This window comes from Kogia breviceps, chromosome 9 (assembly GCF_026419965.1).
Source record: "Kogia breviceps isolate mKogBre1 chromosome 9, mKogBre1 haplotype 1, whole genome shotgun sequence".
In the NCBI taxonomy this organism is placed as follows: Eukaryota; Metazoa; Chordata; class Mammalia; order Artiodactyla; family Physeteridae; genus Kogia; species Kogia breviceps.
In genome coordinates, this window is record NC_081318.1 from 112064746 (window position 1) to 112080853 (window position 16108).

At 44.2% G+C, this 16108-nt stretch overlaps 1 protein-coding gene across 5 annotated transcripts in view; it reads left to right on the plus strand.

Moving 5' to 3' along the window:
- GRB10 (growth factor receptor bound protein 10) overlaps positions 1–16108 on the plus strand; it is a 188244-nt gene that overhangs the window by 92704 nt on the left and 79432 nt on the right. For all 5 annotated transcript variants that reach the window (XM_059074699.2, XM_059074698.2, XM_067042955.1 and 2 more), the window contains one exon: positions 3053–3143. In XM_059074699.2, the coding sequence (XP_058930682.1) occupies positions 3053–3143 (91 nt within the window). The remainder of the gene's footprint in view (positions 1–3052; positions 3144–16108) is intronic.

Sequence of the window (16108 nt, forward strand, 5' to 3'; positions counted from 1 at the left end):
CTAGTCCTTCTACCTCTGGAGCTCCTAAGCAAATAATCAGAAACGTGGACAAGGTTTTATGCACAAAGGTATTTGTTTGATTGTACTTATGTCATCTGAAATTTGCAAATGACCGAAAGTATTTCTGAGAGTAGTTTAGAATCTGGAAACATGATATTCACCAAGGTTTTAAAATAACCTCTTGTGATATAAATTGGGGAAAAAACAAAATTGTTTACAGCCTGTGATTTCCGCAGTGTCCAGCTATGCATAGTAAAGGTGCAAAGTCCAGGAGAATGCTACCTTACCCCCCGCTGTCATGGGATTTAGGCTAATGTTTGTATCTGCTTTGTATTTCCAAAAATTTATATGGGTGGTTTTAAGATTTGGAAAAGAAGGAAAAAGATATTTCTCTCAGATGGTACAGAGCCGATTGGATGGAGAAACACGGGGCTGTGGAGGTGCTGAAGATAGGTGGGGTGACCCCGGACGGGGAGACTGCTGAATCTGTTAGGCTGGGCGGACCACCGTGTACTCTAGCCTTGACGGCCCAGCTCCACCTTCAGCACCTTGCGGGCGGGGGAGGGGGACAGTCTTAGCGGCGTCACTCTTGCCTCCCAGACACCATGTTCTCCAGACTAATCCCTCTCCTCTCTCCCAATCAGAACCTTACTTTCTGAACAAACTGTATGTTCGCCAGTTGGGTATTAATGAAAGAAATCGTGTTACACAGCTACTTAATGGGGTATGCTAGAATTAGGAAAGGGCTGATGGGGAATGTTTGTTGCCATGGAAAATTCCAGAAAGCTACGTTAAAATATAACAGTAGGTGTCATGACTGTGATTCCATTTTTGATCGGAATCATTTGTAACCGCCATGTGATTCAGATATAACATATGCGCTATCCATAAATAATTCAAACATTGCACCTGTACACACTCTCTGTGTGTGCATTTTTTTTTCTCTGAAAGAACAGCCCCCAAAATTGCTGGTAGGATAACATCCTTGCGTGAGAGAAGAGAGGTTCATTTTCATTTTTGTCTTCATACTTTTCTTTAGCATCTAGATTTTCCTAACTAGCAAGCGTTAACGTCTGTGATTAAAAAAGCCGAAAGAGCGCTATTCCTTTTGAAGGGGGAGAGCAGAGAGAGAGAAGCACGTGAAAATCTCTCCCCTGCCAGAGGTCTTTGTTCAGTTTTCCCGGGTTTTCTGGAGGAAGGTGTGAAGGCGGCTGTGCTTCCCGTGTAGCAAGCATCTTCTCTCCCTTCTGGACTCTCTCCAGGCTGCTCTCCACTCTACCCTCCCTCTCTTGGGAGTGGCCCCAGCCGAGTGTGGACCAGACCCACACCTGTGGACACACAGTTGGGGTTATCACCCATCCTCCCCCACACCCGGGCAGGCCAAGGCTCTGAATGCAGAAGCCAATGGCCAGGGGCTGGGGGGAGCTTTCAGGCCCTAAAGTGTCTTGTCAGAATAACGTGCTTTTTTGGAGTTTCTTGTGTGAGCAGCTCGGGCTGGAAGGCACTTGGGTTCTGGAGCCCAGCTGCCTGGGGTCCAGCCCCAGGGCTGCCCCTAACCACGGGGTGAGAGTGGGTGGACGCTCCCTCATCTATGAAATGGGAGTTCGGCTGGCAGCGTAAGCTCCACGCCATGCCGGCACCCACGGGTGCGGGGGGGGGGCAGTTTCCATGTGCGGAGCTTTGTGGTACCAGGATGCTGAAGGTAGCTACTTGTATTTGTGTCAATTTTTATTTATATTAATAGATTTGCCACGCAGATCTTATACTTTCTGACACAGTTCTAAAACCTTTCCAATTACAGAGGCAATACATATGCATTTATAAAAATTACAAAAGCTTCTTAAATCTGCCGGAGAAATCTGTCATCTCTTCACCCCAAGTCAATCACTGCTAATTATTTTAAGCATGTAAATATTTTACAGGCCCATTTTCTTTGTCCATGTTTTAATGTATCTTTCATTGGCTTGATTATAATCCCATGAAGATGTTTTCCTGGAGTTGTGAGCTTTGCTTTTGCCGAAAATTTTTCTCCTCACCTGAGGTCTAAAAAAATGTCACTGAATATACACACTACTATATATAAAATAGGTAACCAGCAAAGACCTACTGTATAGCACAGGGAACTCTACTCAGTATTCTGAAATAACCTACAAGGGGAAAGAATCTGAAAAATAATGAATATATTTATAACTGAATCACTGCTGTACACCCGAAGCTAACACAACATTGTAAATCAACTAGACTCCAATAAAATTAGAAAAAAAAAAGAAAGAGAAAAAAGACTGAAATAGAAACAAAATACAATAGAGAGGGTCAAAAAAGCTAAAAGATTAGTCTTGGAAAATGTCAATAAAATGTATTTCCCACTAATCAGTGAAACAAATCAAGAAACATACCACCAACAGCCGGTAACAGGAAAATTATAGTGACATCTCTTCAGATAGTAAAATAAAATCAGAGGATCTTATGAATAAGATGCCAATAAATTTATAATTTTAGACTAGACAAACAGCTATAAAAAGATAACTTATTAAAACTGATGTAGGAAAACATTTTAATCTGAATAAATCTATACTATTAGGAAAATTTCTTTTTGCGGTGCTGCTGAGCTCCGGATGCTCTGTGGAGGGTCCAATTATAAAACAGTTGCTGGGCATTTCCTTCCCAGGTAACAGACCACCTAGGGCTTGATCACCAGTAATTGTTACAGAAGATGCTTGTGCTGCTCCATGGAATGCTAATTCTTTACATTCGTGGCTTAAACCCTACAGTTGACAGTAATTCTTTTTGAACTGCTATTCAGGGAAAGCAATTTAAGCCAAAAACAAGGAGTAACTTTTGCTTCCAACTCCCTAGCCAGCAGGCTGTCCCTTTTTATGATTAACTTTCCTTTTACAGTGTATTTTAAACAACTGTCGTTCAAAACTTAAAAAGTAAATAAATTGAAAAAGTGAGAAATGGGGAAAGAAAGAAAAGAAGTGTTGGGGTTGCTGGCTGTGAGCTGTGTGAAGTGCTTCTTTTGACCAGAGCCTTTCCGCACCTGTCTCTCCAGGACCAGGTGGAGCAGACATCTCCTCGCCGTCCTGGAGATCTGGCGGGACCCAGCTTCCCGGCGCCGCCTGACCGGCTGGCGAATCACCAAGGTAAGGACGGAGTCACGAAAGTGCCCTGACTCTCACTACAGCTTTGCAGCGATGCTAGGCTTTGCATTCTAAGAAACTGTTCCTGGCTCTGATAGAAGAAGATGCTGACCTTAGCTCTTCTTTTCCCCTTTAAGGAAAATAAATTCTATAAAAGAGAAATACTTGGTTATGACATCTTCCTATGGTTTCTTTCAACGAACCAACTTCAGTGAGCAAAACTTCCAAATAGATTTCATGTGAATTTTCCCAGGATTCAACTTCAGGGCAACCTTAGAGGCCCCTCCATGGTGGGACCCTCTTGATTTTGGCATTTTTATTTGCACTTAAGCTAGTTTTGCGTGTATGTACCCTTGGCAGTTCTGTACTTTCCTAGGATTCCTTCTGTCTCTTCTGGTTCATTTCTGATGGGATCGCCATAGGGCAGAAGGGATGGTTACAATGGTTACAAGGTCTGGTAACTTAGGTCTAATAAACCCCAGCTTTGATGTAGGACAGGACTTAGGAAGAGAATTGGTCTGATCATGAGATGGGACAGGAAAAGCACACGTGGCTGGTGGTTGAGATTATTAGAGAGTTTAAGTATCAGAAATTGTAGGGTTTAGAGCTGGTAGGAATTAGAATAATCAGATTTTCTTAATTGCCTAAGGAGAAAGAGGATGAAATGTAGCAAAAATAAAGTCTGGGAGCTGGCCATGAAGTAAGTCAAAAGGATGTTTTCTCAAGCATTAGAAGATTTATAAAAGCTGTCGGGATTTCCTGCATCAAGCATAATTTTAGGGTGCCCTTTTAGAAAACTCTCACACAAAGGGATGCGAGAGGAGTACCAGTTTGATCACATCGGCTTTGAAACTCAGGGAAATCTTAACTTATTACACCTCACTGCTTACAGTGAGTGACCTGGGGTCGGCGTGTCTCAGCAGCTGCGGCTGGGGGAGTGAGTGGACGTGACTCCAGGCTGAACTCAGCTCCCCGGACAGTTCAGGCTTTTAAGCCATCATGACATTGACCACCTTTTCCTCCAGTCTTCAGTAATTCTGCACACATGGCACATAAAACAGGAAAATCAAAAGGACTCAGCCTGGCTCAGACACGGGACGGAGGTGCCCCCGGAGCAGTGAGCAATGCTGACACCCGTGCCCACCAGGCTGCAGGTCCTAAAGCCAGCACCGACGGCAGTGGTTCAGGTCCCAGGGAATAGTAGGGGCCAAGCTCCTGCAGCTTGTTGGGAGCTGGGGTGGGGCTCGCCCCCTCCTGAAAGACCCTGGAAAACAGTGCACGTGGACCTACGGCCAGGCAGCTGGCATGGCCCCGCAGCACCGCAGCCTCCCCCGAGGAGGTCCCTGAGCGTCCCCGTAGCGCAGCACACGGGAGGGTGATCAGGGGACACACAAGCCCAGCCCAGCCCAGGTGCCACTGCACGCCGGTGTTCCCAGCGCGGGAAGCGGTCTGCTACCAGGCAGCGCGGCTCCCAGGATCGAGAGAGATTGCCACTTTACACGTGCAGATAAGTGTGTTTGTAATGCCCTGGAGATGGAAGCAGGACTAACATCCACCAGAGAGGACAAGAAACTGTGACACACAGTGGCAAGAGATGAAGCAAGAACGGGGGTGTGTGAGAGAATCCCTGAGAAGTTCTGGCAGTGAGATGAGTAGCCATTGGCATTTCCAAAGTGCTGGATTTGGTCTAAAGAGAATGGATGAGCTGGAGTCACCTCCCTGTAGCCCAGAGAGTCACGGGAGAACGTGGACGGGCCATTGGACACGGTCATTTAGACGCGCGTGAGGACGGGAGAGTGGAGGGAATGGGGGTGGGGTTTGAAGAGATGCTGGCCGAGAACGGGCCAGAAATGAGGAGACAGAGCCCGCCAGCCGCACTCAGAGAACTAAGAGGAAAAATGACAGTTCATCCACATCTAAAAGCATTTAGCATTGTTGCAGAAAATGGAAGACAAGAGAAAATCCAAAGGGAAACAGCAGATTTCACAACCCAGGGATGGCCGTTGGATGGATGGCCGACTTGGGCCCGGAGGAGCCAGAAGACAATGCGGGAGATTTTTAAGGTGTTGAGGGAAAAAGAACTGTCCGTCTAAAATTTTATACCAGCATCTCGTGAAAGCACAACAAAGCTTTCAGATGAGGGTTGAGGCAGTTTATTACTGGCAGTCCTCACTGAAAGAATGATTAAAAGTTACACTTCCAGAAGAAGAAATGTGGGTGGTGAGGAAGGCCTAGAGCATGAAAAGAGGAAAGGGCCGAGAAGGAAATGCTGTGTCAAAAGTTGAATTCGATGTGAATTGCTAAAACTAGGTTAAACTAAAACTTTGGCTAATTAGCCATTGGGAATGAGTGTTAAATGTGTGATGGAATCATAATAAGACCTTAGTTAGGATAAAAGGAATGTAAAATGACTTGAGACTACATTCGCAAAAAAGATAGTTACGTATTTTAAAATATTAGGTGCAACTAAAATATTGACTGTAATTACTCAGAGAATATGTGTATAATCTGTAGTTTCTAATCTAGCAGAAACAAATATAAGGGAATCTACAGTTTATAAAAACAACCCACATCAAGCAGAAAAGGACGAAAAACCAGATGTGAACAAAAAAGTATGTCAAAGAGAAAATATAGAATACGAGGATTATTATTTATATATAATTATAGTAGTGTTATAGTATTATTTCTACATAATACTGTTAGGATAACTCTAATAGTATTAACAGGTTCAAATTAATAGAAATACGTAGAACCCTGCACCCAGCAGACAGACACTTGATTCTTCTCTAAAATCTGTATAACTTTAAATAAATTTGACCATATATGGAAAGTTGAACTGAATTGTAAGCATTCTCTTTCATGCATGCCACGACCTTTGACCCAGTGTGATTCAATCAGAAGTCAACAGAAAAAGTTCAAAACATAACATGTAAACATACTGCAGAAACATTACAATACCTCTTTACTTCACTCATGGTTAGGAGATCACAATGAAAATATCAGTCGTTTAGAACTGAATGAAAAAGGCATGTACTACAGCTTGGAAATTATAAAATGCTGCAGAATGGTATTCAAGACTAAATTTCTAATCTTTAAAAGGAGGAAAAATTGAAATTAGAAGAATGAAAATGGAATAACTCTAAGGAATGTAGAAGGAAGTCATTATAAAAGTTAAGATCAGAAATCGTTGAAATGATGAAGAAAATATCAATAGACAGAAACAGAACTAAAGCCAGTGTGTCCTAAAATCTACCAAAATCACAGACGCTCGGGAGGAAGAAGGACGTGCAAGAAAATCATACGAAGAGCACGTCAGAGATAACAAAGTATCGTAAAATGAGAAAACCACGAACAACTTTATGCCAATAAGTGTGAACGTATGAGGGAGATGGATAATTAATGTATTGCAAGATATATACAGACAAAATTGCAACACCAAATGCTGGAGAGACTATGGAGCAACAGGAAGTCTAATCGTTGCTGGTGGGGATACAAAATGGTGCAAGCACTTTGGAAGATGGTTTGATAGTTTCTCACAAAACTAACCATCCTCTTACCATATGAGACAGCCATTCATGTTCCTTGGTATTTGCTCAAATGAGTTGAAAATTTATGTCCACCTGGAAACTTGCACACAGATATTTATAGCAGCTTCAATCCTAATTGCCAAAAGGTGGAAGCGACCAGATACTGAAGTATCTGAAGGATCCTTCAGTAGGTGATGGGTAAATAAACTGTGGTGCAGTGTTATTCAGTGTTAAAGAGAAATGAGCTATCAAGCCATGACAAGACACAGAAAATCTTAAGTGCATATCACTAAGTAAAAGAACCAGTTTGAAAAGGCTACATGCTGTATGATTCCAACTATATGACATTCTGCAAAAGGGAAAACTATGGAGACAGAGGCAGCAGTGGGGAAAGATGAACAGGCGGAACAGAGAGGGTTTCAGGGCAGTGAAAAGACTATGTGTGATGTTAGAATGCTCGACATCACTGTGGATACATTTGTCCAAACCCATGGAACGTACCAAGGTTCACCAAAGGTGAAGCCTAACGTCCGCTGTGGACTCTGCGTGATTTTGATGTGTCAGTGTTGGTTCATCCTTGGTAACAAAAAAATGTACCATTCTAGTGAGTGATTGATGCTCACGGGGCAGCTACGCATATGTAGGGGGTACAGGATAAATGGGAAACGCTGCGTCCCCCTCTCAATTTTGTTGTATACCTAAAACTGCTCTAAAAAAAAGGGCTTAAAAAAAACCCCAAAACCGAAACCTGAGTGCATCTGAAAGAAGAAATAGCCTAGAGATTACCTAAGAAAACCAAGAATGTTTCTTCTCTGCCATGTGAACTAAACATTATGTGACCCGATGGAAAATATAGCTCTGTGAGTACAGACAGCACTCGAGCTTTAGGTGGAGAATCCTGAAGGAAGAAAGGAGAATAGTTGAAAGAGAGAAACAAAACATAGTTGACACTTGGAGAAATATAAAATTTTAATAAAGAACTCTGGGGCTTCCCTGGTGGCGCAGTGGTTGAGAGTCCACCTGCCGATGCAGGGGACGCGGGTTCGTGCCCCGGTCCGGGAAGATCCCACGTGCCGCGGAGCGGCTGGGCCCGTGAGCCAGGGCCGCTGAGCCTGCGCGTCCGGAGCCTGTGCTCCGCAACGGGAGAGGCCACAGCAGTGAGAGGCCCGCGTACAGCAAAAAAAAAAAAAGAACTCTGGCAGAATGGAGTCAGAAAATAAAACCACCTCCTCAGAGATGCTCAGGGAATTCTGCAAAGGAGTGTCATGGAGCCTTCAAAAAACAAATACTTTCTCTTTTTATGCCAGTGGCTGGAGAGAGAGAGGAGAAGAGCTCTCCCACTCATTTTATAACGTTCTGTAGTTTTGTAAGAGACAGTCCAAGAAATCCAAGTACGGACCTAGTTCACATTTTGACATAGAACCAAAAAGTCTGTGGAAAGCATTGAGGAATCACGTTTAACAGTTTATCTTAAATAAAACACAGAACAAACAAATGTTATGACCAAATTGGATTTATTATAATAATGCAAGGATGCTTTCCCGTCATTAGACTGTGAACACATTTAACAGGTGGAAAGATTAAAGGAAAGAAAACGGTCATCGTACCGGAGACAGAGTTATTTAATACAGTTCTCCGCTCGTATGATACAAAACAAACAGTAACAACCAAACTCTTACTAAATCAGTACAGCTCTTCCTTGACTTACATCCCTATAAACTGATTGCAATTTGATAATACCGTTAAGTGGAAAATGCATTTAATACACCTAACTCACTATAGCTTGGCCTTGCCCACCTTAAATGTTTTCAGAACAGTTTCCTTAGCCTACAGCTGGGCAAAATCTAACACAAACCTATTTTACAATAAAGAGTCGACTATCTCACGTAATTTACTGAATGCTGTACTGAAGCGGCAGGCAAAATGGTCGTCCGGGTCCAGACTGGTTGCGAGTGTATCCGCGGTTTTGCCCTCGTGAGCTGGGCTGCCTGGGCCCCGAGGCTCCTGTGTCAGCGTCACGAGAGAGGATCGGACAGCATGTCACTAACCCAGGAAATGATCAAAATGCAAAATTCGAAGTACGATTTCTACTGAATGCGAGTCACGTTCTCACCGTGTTAAAGTCGAAAAGTCCTAAGTGGAAGTACCATTAAGTCAGGGACTCTCTGTAGTAAAAAGAAACCTCTGTAGCCTGTTTAAAGTCTGTTTGTTGAAGATACACAGCACCCGGCATCCATGGTGGAGAAATATAAGAGTCATGTCCGTGAAAGTCAGGAATGACACAGAAAGGGCAGCTGTCACAAGAGGTCCTCACCAGTGTCATAAAACAAACACAGAACCAGAAATGCAAACACCAAAAGGAAGAAATGGAATTGGTGCCTCTTTGCAAATGATATTATCTTACAGAAAAACCCGGAGGAACTTTTTGGCCAACCCAATCTTATCCAAATAGAAAATTCATTTCAAATAAATGAGTTCTGCAAGATGGTAGATAGGTGAGATCAACAGATAAAATGTAAAAATACCTTGTGCAATGGTAGAAAACAATCAGGAAGTGTAATGCAAATAGAAATCCCACTTACATAATTACAAAACCGATAAGGTATCTAGAAATAAATTCAACCAGATTACTTGACCGTTCTAAGGTGTTTTTAAAGGACATGAAAAAGACCTATATAAGTGGAGAGTTATCCCACGATCACAAATGAGAAGACTTAAATAGTGAGGATGTTAACGTCTTCCCAAGTTTATCTGTAAATTGAATGCAGTTGCAAGCAAGTTTCGAAGCATTTGGTGTGACCTGAGAGATGGTTCCTACCTCTGATATGGACATGTGAAAACCCCATAACAGCAAAGACAAATTTGAAGATGAGCAAAGCATATGTAGGCGGGAAGGGGTGATTTGTACCATCAGGTAGCAAGGCTGCTTATGAGACATCACAGTTAGGAAAGCATGCTATTGATTCAAGGACGGACAAATAGACATCCCACAGAGACCCACACAGTTACGGAAACTCAGTACAGCACAGAGAAGTTGTGGTAGAGCCCTGAGGACAGGGGGCCCGTGACTCCTCCAGGGGTGGTGGGCATGGGGGGTGGGGGGCAGACTGGATCCCTAGCATGTATGATCCACAGCCATCGATTCCAGGGGGCAGACTGGATCCCTAGCATGTATGATCCACAGCCATCGATTCCAGGGGGCAAACTGGATCCCTAGCATGTATGATCCACAGCCATCGATTCCAGGGGGCAGACTGGATCCCTTAGCATGTATGATCCACAGCCATCGATTCCAGGGGGCAAACTGGATCCCTAGCATGTATGATCCACAGCCATCGATTTCAGGGGGCAAACGGGGCAAACTGGGTCCCTACCATGTATGATCCACAGCCATCAATTTCAGGTGAGTGACTGACTGAAAGTGGAAAACAAAATGTTTTTTATTTTGTCTAATAATAAGAATTAGTGATTTCAAGATCTGTGAGTCTGTTTTTGTTTTGTGAATAAGCTCATTTGTATCATTTTTTATTAGATTCCACATATAAGTGATATCATATGACATTTGTCTTTTTCTGTCTGACTTGCTTCACTTAGCATGGTCATCTCTAGGTCCATCCATGTTGCTGCAAATGGCATGATTTCATCCTTTTTCATGGCCGAGTAATATTCCACTGTATATATGTACCACATCTTCTTTATCCATTCATCTATCGATGGACATTTACACAGATCTTGAAATCAAACTTATGATCACCAAAGGGGAAACGTGGGGGGAAGGGATAAATTAAGAGATTGGGGTTGACATATACATACTACTATATATAAAATAAATAACTAATAAGGAGCTACTGTATAGCACAGGGAACTCTACTCAATATTCTCTAATAACCTATATGGGAAAAGAATCTGAAAAAGAATGGAAATATGTATGTGTATAACTGAATCACTGTACTGTACACCAGAAACTAACACAACCTTGTAAATCAACTAGACTCCAATAAAAATTTAAAAAAAGAAAGAATTAATGAGTAGTGAGAATCTTCATACATTCAGGTTGAGAAAAGACTTCCTAAGTAAGACTTAGCACAACCGTAAGGGAAAGATGTTTGAGTCCATAACACACAAATTCGCCGTACAAACCTAACAGACAGCATCTAAAACACTGAAAGGCACACTTTGGCCCGGGAAAAATATTTGCAGTGCGTATAACGTGCAAAGTATTAGTATCCTCAGTTTACTGTAAAAAAGTCCTGTACACGAGAGAAACAATCGAATAGAAAAACTGGCAAAAAGCAGGAGCAGGCAGTTTGCAAAAGAGGCAAGCGTGCTGTGTGTTTGTATGTGATGGTGCATGGTCATTTCACATGGAAACGTGGAAGTGGCTGGTCCGGGGCTGGAGGGAGCCTGTGCTCCCAGGTCTGTGACGTGGGGCAGAAAAGCGCAGGTCTCTCTCTCTCAAGTGCATCCAGGTGCCACATGCTCAGCCTTCCTTTGGCACCCCTGCAGCCCCGCGTGTCCCTGTGCCTGTTGGTGTGTGCAGGCTGGGCTTTGCAGCGTCCAGCTGTGCAGCACAGAGCCCGGTGCCTTCCTGGGGCGGTGGCTCTGCCCCCTCCCAAGTCGGCGTCTACACAGCCTGCAGGAGCCTGCAGCCTGTCCTGCCCGGGGTGCAGGGGGCCCTCCTGCATCCCTGAGCCGTCCCTCCTCTCCTTACCAGCTCCGCGCCGGAAGTTCTTCCGAACGAGACAGCTTGGGATCCGGGACAGCACTCGACAGGGACAGAGCGCTGTTCTTTCTTGCTTCCTTAATCTTCAAGGCATCCAGGTGCCCCAACTCTAGGCCTTAGGTGTCTGTGAGGTGTTTGATCTGGTCCTTTTCAAGGGACCTGATGTTTAGAATAAAAGATCTGCCATGCCTTTCCTTGACCTGTTCCTTCTCTCTGGCAAAGAGGATTTAATGCCCTGGTTTCTGTTAGCTCATTCCTAACCTAAGCAGCTTAGTTTTCTGTGACGGTTGTTAAAAATGCTTCAGACATTTCCTAGCAGCAAGCTGCAAAAGGGATGTGTCTTCTTTGGAAAGTGGGAGGTTTTGCAATAGCTGGGATTAATTACTCTTGACAGTATTTTAAAAATATATTGTTTAATGAGGGTAAAATATATATAACATAAAATTTACCATTTTAACCATTTTTAAGTGTGTTTCAATAACATTCAGCACATTCACAGTGTTGTGCAATTCTCACCACTATCTATTTGAAAAATGTTTTATCATCCCAAACAGAAACTCTGTACCCATTAAGCAAGACCTGGTAACCTCTCTTCTACTCTCTTCTGTCTCTGTGAGTTTGCCTCTTCTAGGTACCTCGTGTGCGTGGACTCAGACAATATTTGTCCTTTTGTGCCTGGTTTGGTTTACTTAGTATAGTGTTTTGAAGGTTCATCTTGGTTGTAGCATGTATGAGAGTTTCATTCTTTTGAATGAAGCTGAATTACATTTTGTTGTCTGTAGACCACATTTGTTTATCACTTCATCTGTCAGTCTGCCCTAGGTCTGCCTTCACCTTTTGGCTGTTGTGACTAACGCTGCAATGAACATGGATGTGCAAATATCTGTTTGAGTCTCTGCCTTCAGTTCCTCTGGGCATATACTTAGGAGTGGAATTGCTTAACAGTACGGGAATTCTATGTTCAGCTTTTTCTTGACAATATTTTTTGAGATGTGGGGTTTCAGAGAATTGTGGTTTCTGGAAGTTCGGCCTTTTCTCACTTTAAACATCTTGTGTCTGATTGTTATTCTTGCTCAGCACTGAAGCTGAGTGGTCCAGGCCTGTCCTGCTCCGTTCAGCAGACCACAGCTGAGCAGAGATGCCCCGAGGAGCGGAGGGGTTTGAAATCCACGCAGGAAAGTCACTGCACATGAGCTGGGACTGTGTTCTCTTTGGAGACGGGGCCATGTGTGTACACAGCCAAGGCTCCTGAGATGTGATCAAAGCATCGCCCACGATCCCTGGGGTTGCGAACCCCAGAAACGGAGTCAGTCCCCAGTTCAGGAGACTCGGAAATCCAGCAGCTCGGCTCCCTGAATCGAGGGATGCCTTCCGGGCTCCGGCCTCCCATGGTCCTGTCACCCCGTCACAGATCTTTTCTGCTTTGGTTGCTTCTCTTGGTTTTCTTGAGACCAAAAGTTTTGGTTATTAGGGTGCAGTTTTAATGTGCACAGCTGTATTTGGTGGAGTGCTTTTTTTCCCCTAGGAACAGTGCAAGCGTAGAAGAAAGATGTAGAGCAAAGACCATTTCAGAAACCCCAGTATCGCATGGAGGAGTCTGTTTGCCGAGCGGAGAAGACCAAAATTAGAAAAGAATGTCATTTGCTAGAGATGGTAAAATAGATGCAAAAAGATGGTCTTGTTTTGGCTGTTTCCCTTCAGGGAGCTGATCTGATGTCACCAGGTGCTGGGGGCGGCCGGGCTTGGGGCTGCTCTTCTACCTCTTGATTCATCTTGACCTATGACCACCTTGCAGTATAGATTTTTCGTTTGTATACACGGATCTTGCATAATTATTGTGAAGATTAATAGTAGTGGTGACGCTGATGATACCTTGGAGTCCTGCGCTAGAAATGCTCCTGCATGTCTGATTTTTTCATCTAGTCCTCCAAGCTACAGATAGGGAAACAGGGGCAGGAGAGGGTCAGTGCTTGCCTGGAAGCAAGCACTGTACAGAGGTCACATACGGTGGTGAAATTGGAATCAAAGCCAAGTCTCTCCACCTTCACATTTTGAGATACTTGAGGGGAAACACGTAGCACACACCTATACATAAAAGCTACCTTCTGAGTGTTCCTTTCTGTTTTGTATTTTTCCCCTTTCTCCTGAGAATATGAGACATGTCTTGAGGGCAGGAACCATGCCTTCCTCATCTCGAAGGTTCTGCTCTAGTGCCTTGTCTATAGTTGGATTTTATAGATATTTGTTGAACGGATTTCTGAGCTCACATGCCATATATATATATATATATATATATATATATATATATATATATATATATATACACCTGTGGTTTCCAGAAAGGGCCTGAGATCCTGCCTCTACCTTCCATGCATTTGGATGATTCCAGGCGAGCAAAGACAAGACCAGTTAGCAGAGCCCATCCCTTCTCGTGGTACCACTGATGAGGGGTCAAGAACATTTGGATGAGGGGGTGATACGTGAGAGATTGTAAGTCAGCCAAGATGATGAGGTTGCTTTCTTTAAAATTATTTTTAAAAAATTTTTTAATAGCCAGAGTAAAATAAAATGTATTCATGAATTGAGGTATAGTTGACTTACAATGTTGCGTTCGTGTAAGATGAGGTTGCTTTTGAACCGAGCTTGCGTCCTGGTTCATGGAGACCCTTTCATCCAGTTCACCCTTAACTGTATGATGGAGAACATCTCCAGTGCTTTACTCACCACACACACACACACACACACACACACACACACACACACCTTTTATTTTCTTACTATCATTTCCTTATAGTGAAACTAGCCTGTCTTCCAAAGATAATGTTCAGAAAGAAATGCTCGACAAAATCCTGAATCGTAATGAGTATCAGCCTGTGGTTGGATGTTGATGCCAGAGCTGATGTAGTTTTGATTTCTTTTACCCCTTCCCTGTGCCTAAACACCTCTGACTGGGTTAAGATGCCAAAAAGCCCTTAAGGATGCTTCTGCAGCATCCTTTCAAGTGATGATATTACAGCCCATCAGAAAGGTGTCATGTCCTCTGTTTCTTCCATGTTTACCTGACCTCCCTGTTATAAAAATAGGTTCTTCAAGAAACCTGTTAAGAACTTGTGTTACGTATTTTAACTCACCGAGTGCACTTAATTGTCCTGAGGTGGGCACTGTTATTACCCCATATTTACGGGGAAGGAAGTTGAGGCACAGGAGTTAGAAAAGTCGCCCAGATCACTCCCCAGAGGAGTGGCCGAGCTGGGCCCGGGGCCAGCTGGGCCGGGGGCTGTGGCATCTGCGCTTCTCGCCACCTTTGCTGCTTTGCCTCCGGGTCCCTCCTCCGTCCTTATCAAGAGTCCGTGCATATCTTCCTTGCTTTCTACCCACATTTTTCAGCTCCTCAGACTGAGATTTTGTTGGCCGTAGGGATTGGATTTCCCTTTGTTCCTGAAAGCAGCCAAGTGGGTAGGATGCCATGGTCACCACCCCCCATCCTGGATGTTACACTTCTTCCAGCCTTCCACTGGGACAGTCATTTGTCTCCCTAAGGAAGAGGTAGCAGAAGGGCGTCAAGGCACCGGCTCTCACTCTGTCTTTCCCAGGGTCGGGCAAGCGGCGGACCTCGTCCCTCCTGGTTCTCCCTTGGAGCAGCATGGAAACACCCGCTGTCATGCTGTGTGATTTCTCCAGTCTCGGCTGTTCTGGGCCTTCACTTCCCTGATGCTCTGACAGCTCACGTCACTCCTGCCCGTTTCCTTTGAGCGGATAATTGGACTCCATTCCCGTTTCTTGTCTCCTCGGGCTGTGTCAGGATGCCCGCCCTCCACTAGAGGCTTTATCCCCACAATACCTTCTGTTCTTCTGGGGCCTTGGCTTTTCATGCTCTCCGCTGCAGTCGTCCTGTTTCTTTCATTCATTCAGCAAATATCTGTTGTTTGTCCAGGCCACACCAGGCATGGGGCCCAGGCCCTAGGGATGCAACAGGAAGCAGTGGGTCCTTTTTAATTTATTGGTCACATAGCACATGGACCTTTTCGTCCAAGGAAGTAGAAATCCCTTCTAGAAGTGACGGGGCACAACTTAGTTATAATTCCTTCATGACTAAGGTCCGTGATGAATGAATATCTTTAGATTGCTCTTAGGTAGGAAACTAGGATATCCTAGCTCCTGAAATCTAACAATATATGTCTTCCTTTATATTACACTTTATCTAAATGACGTTATTTTTTTTAACTGCAGTTAACCAGCCATTTCAGGTAAAAAAAAATTTTTTTTTGGAATGAGTTATTTTTCTTTTATAATTTTAAGGTCTATCCCCAAAGGGAGATCTCAAGCTAGAGATTTTCCGTAAGGAAAAGTAACCCTCCGATCTTCAGGACACAGTGTACTGCTGCCTTCAAGAGTACTTCAGCAAGGCTACAGCATCACTTGTTCACGTGTCTAATATTAGCTAATATTCCATACCCCACTGTGCGTTAATCTGTCTCCAGGAAGGCCCTCAAAGATCTCAGCTCCTTCCCCGGGGGCAGGCCCTGCAGGTACGTGACTCGTTGACCCTTTCGGAGATCCTGGGAGGAGCCAGTGTTTCCGCGGAACTAAGTAACCGGGCGCCGGCCCCGGAGCCAGGAGCCTGCCTGGTGGTTCCCACTGCCCTGTGCTGCTCCCGTAGAACTGGGCCCCTGCCAGGGCCGGGTGGCCAATGCATGCTCAGCCCTGGGCCTCGTTCT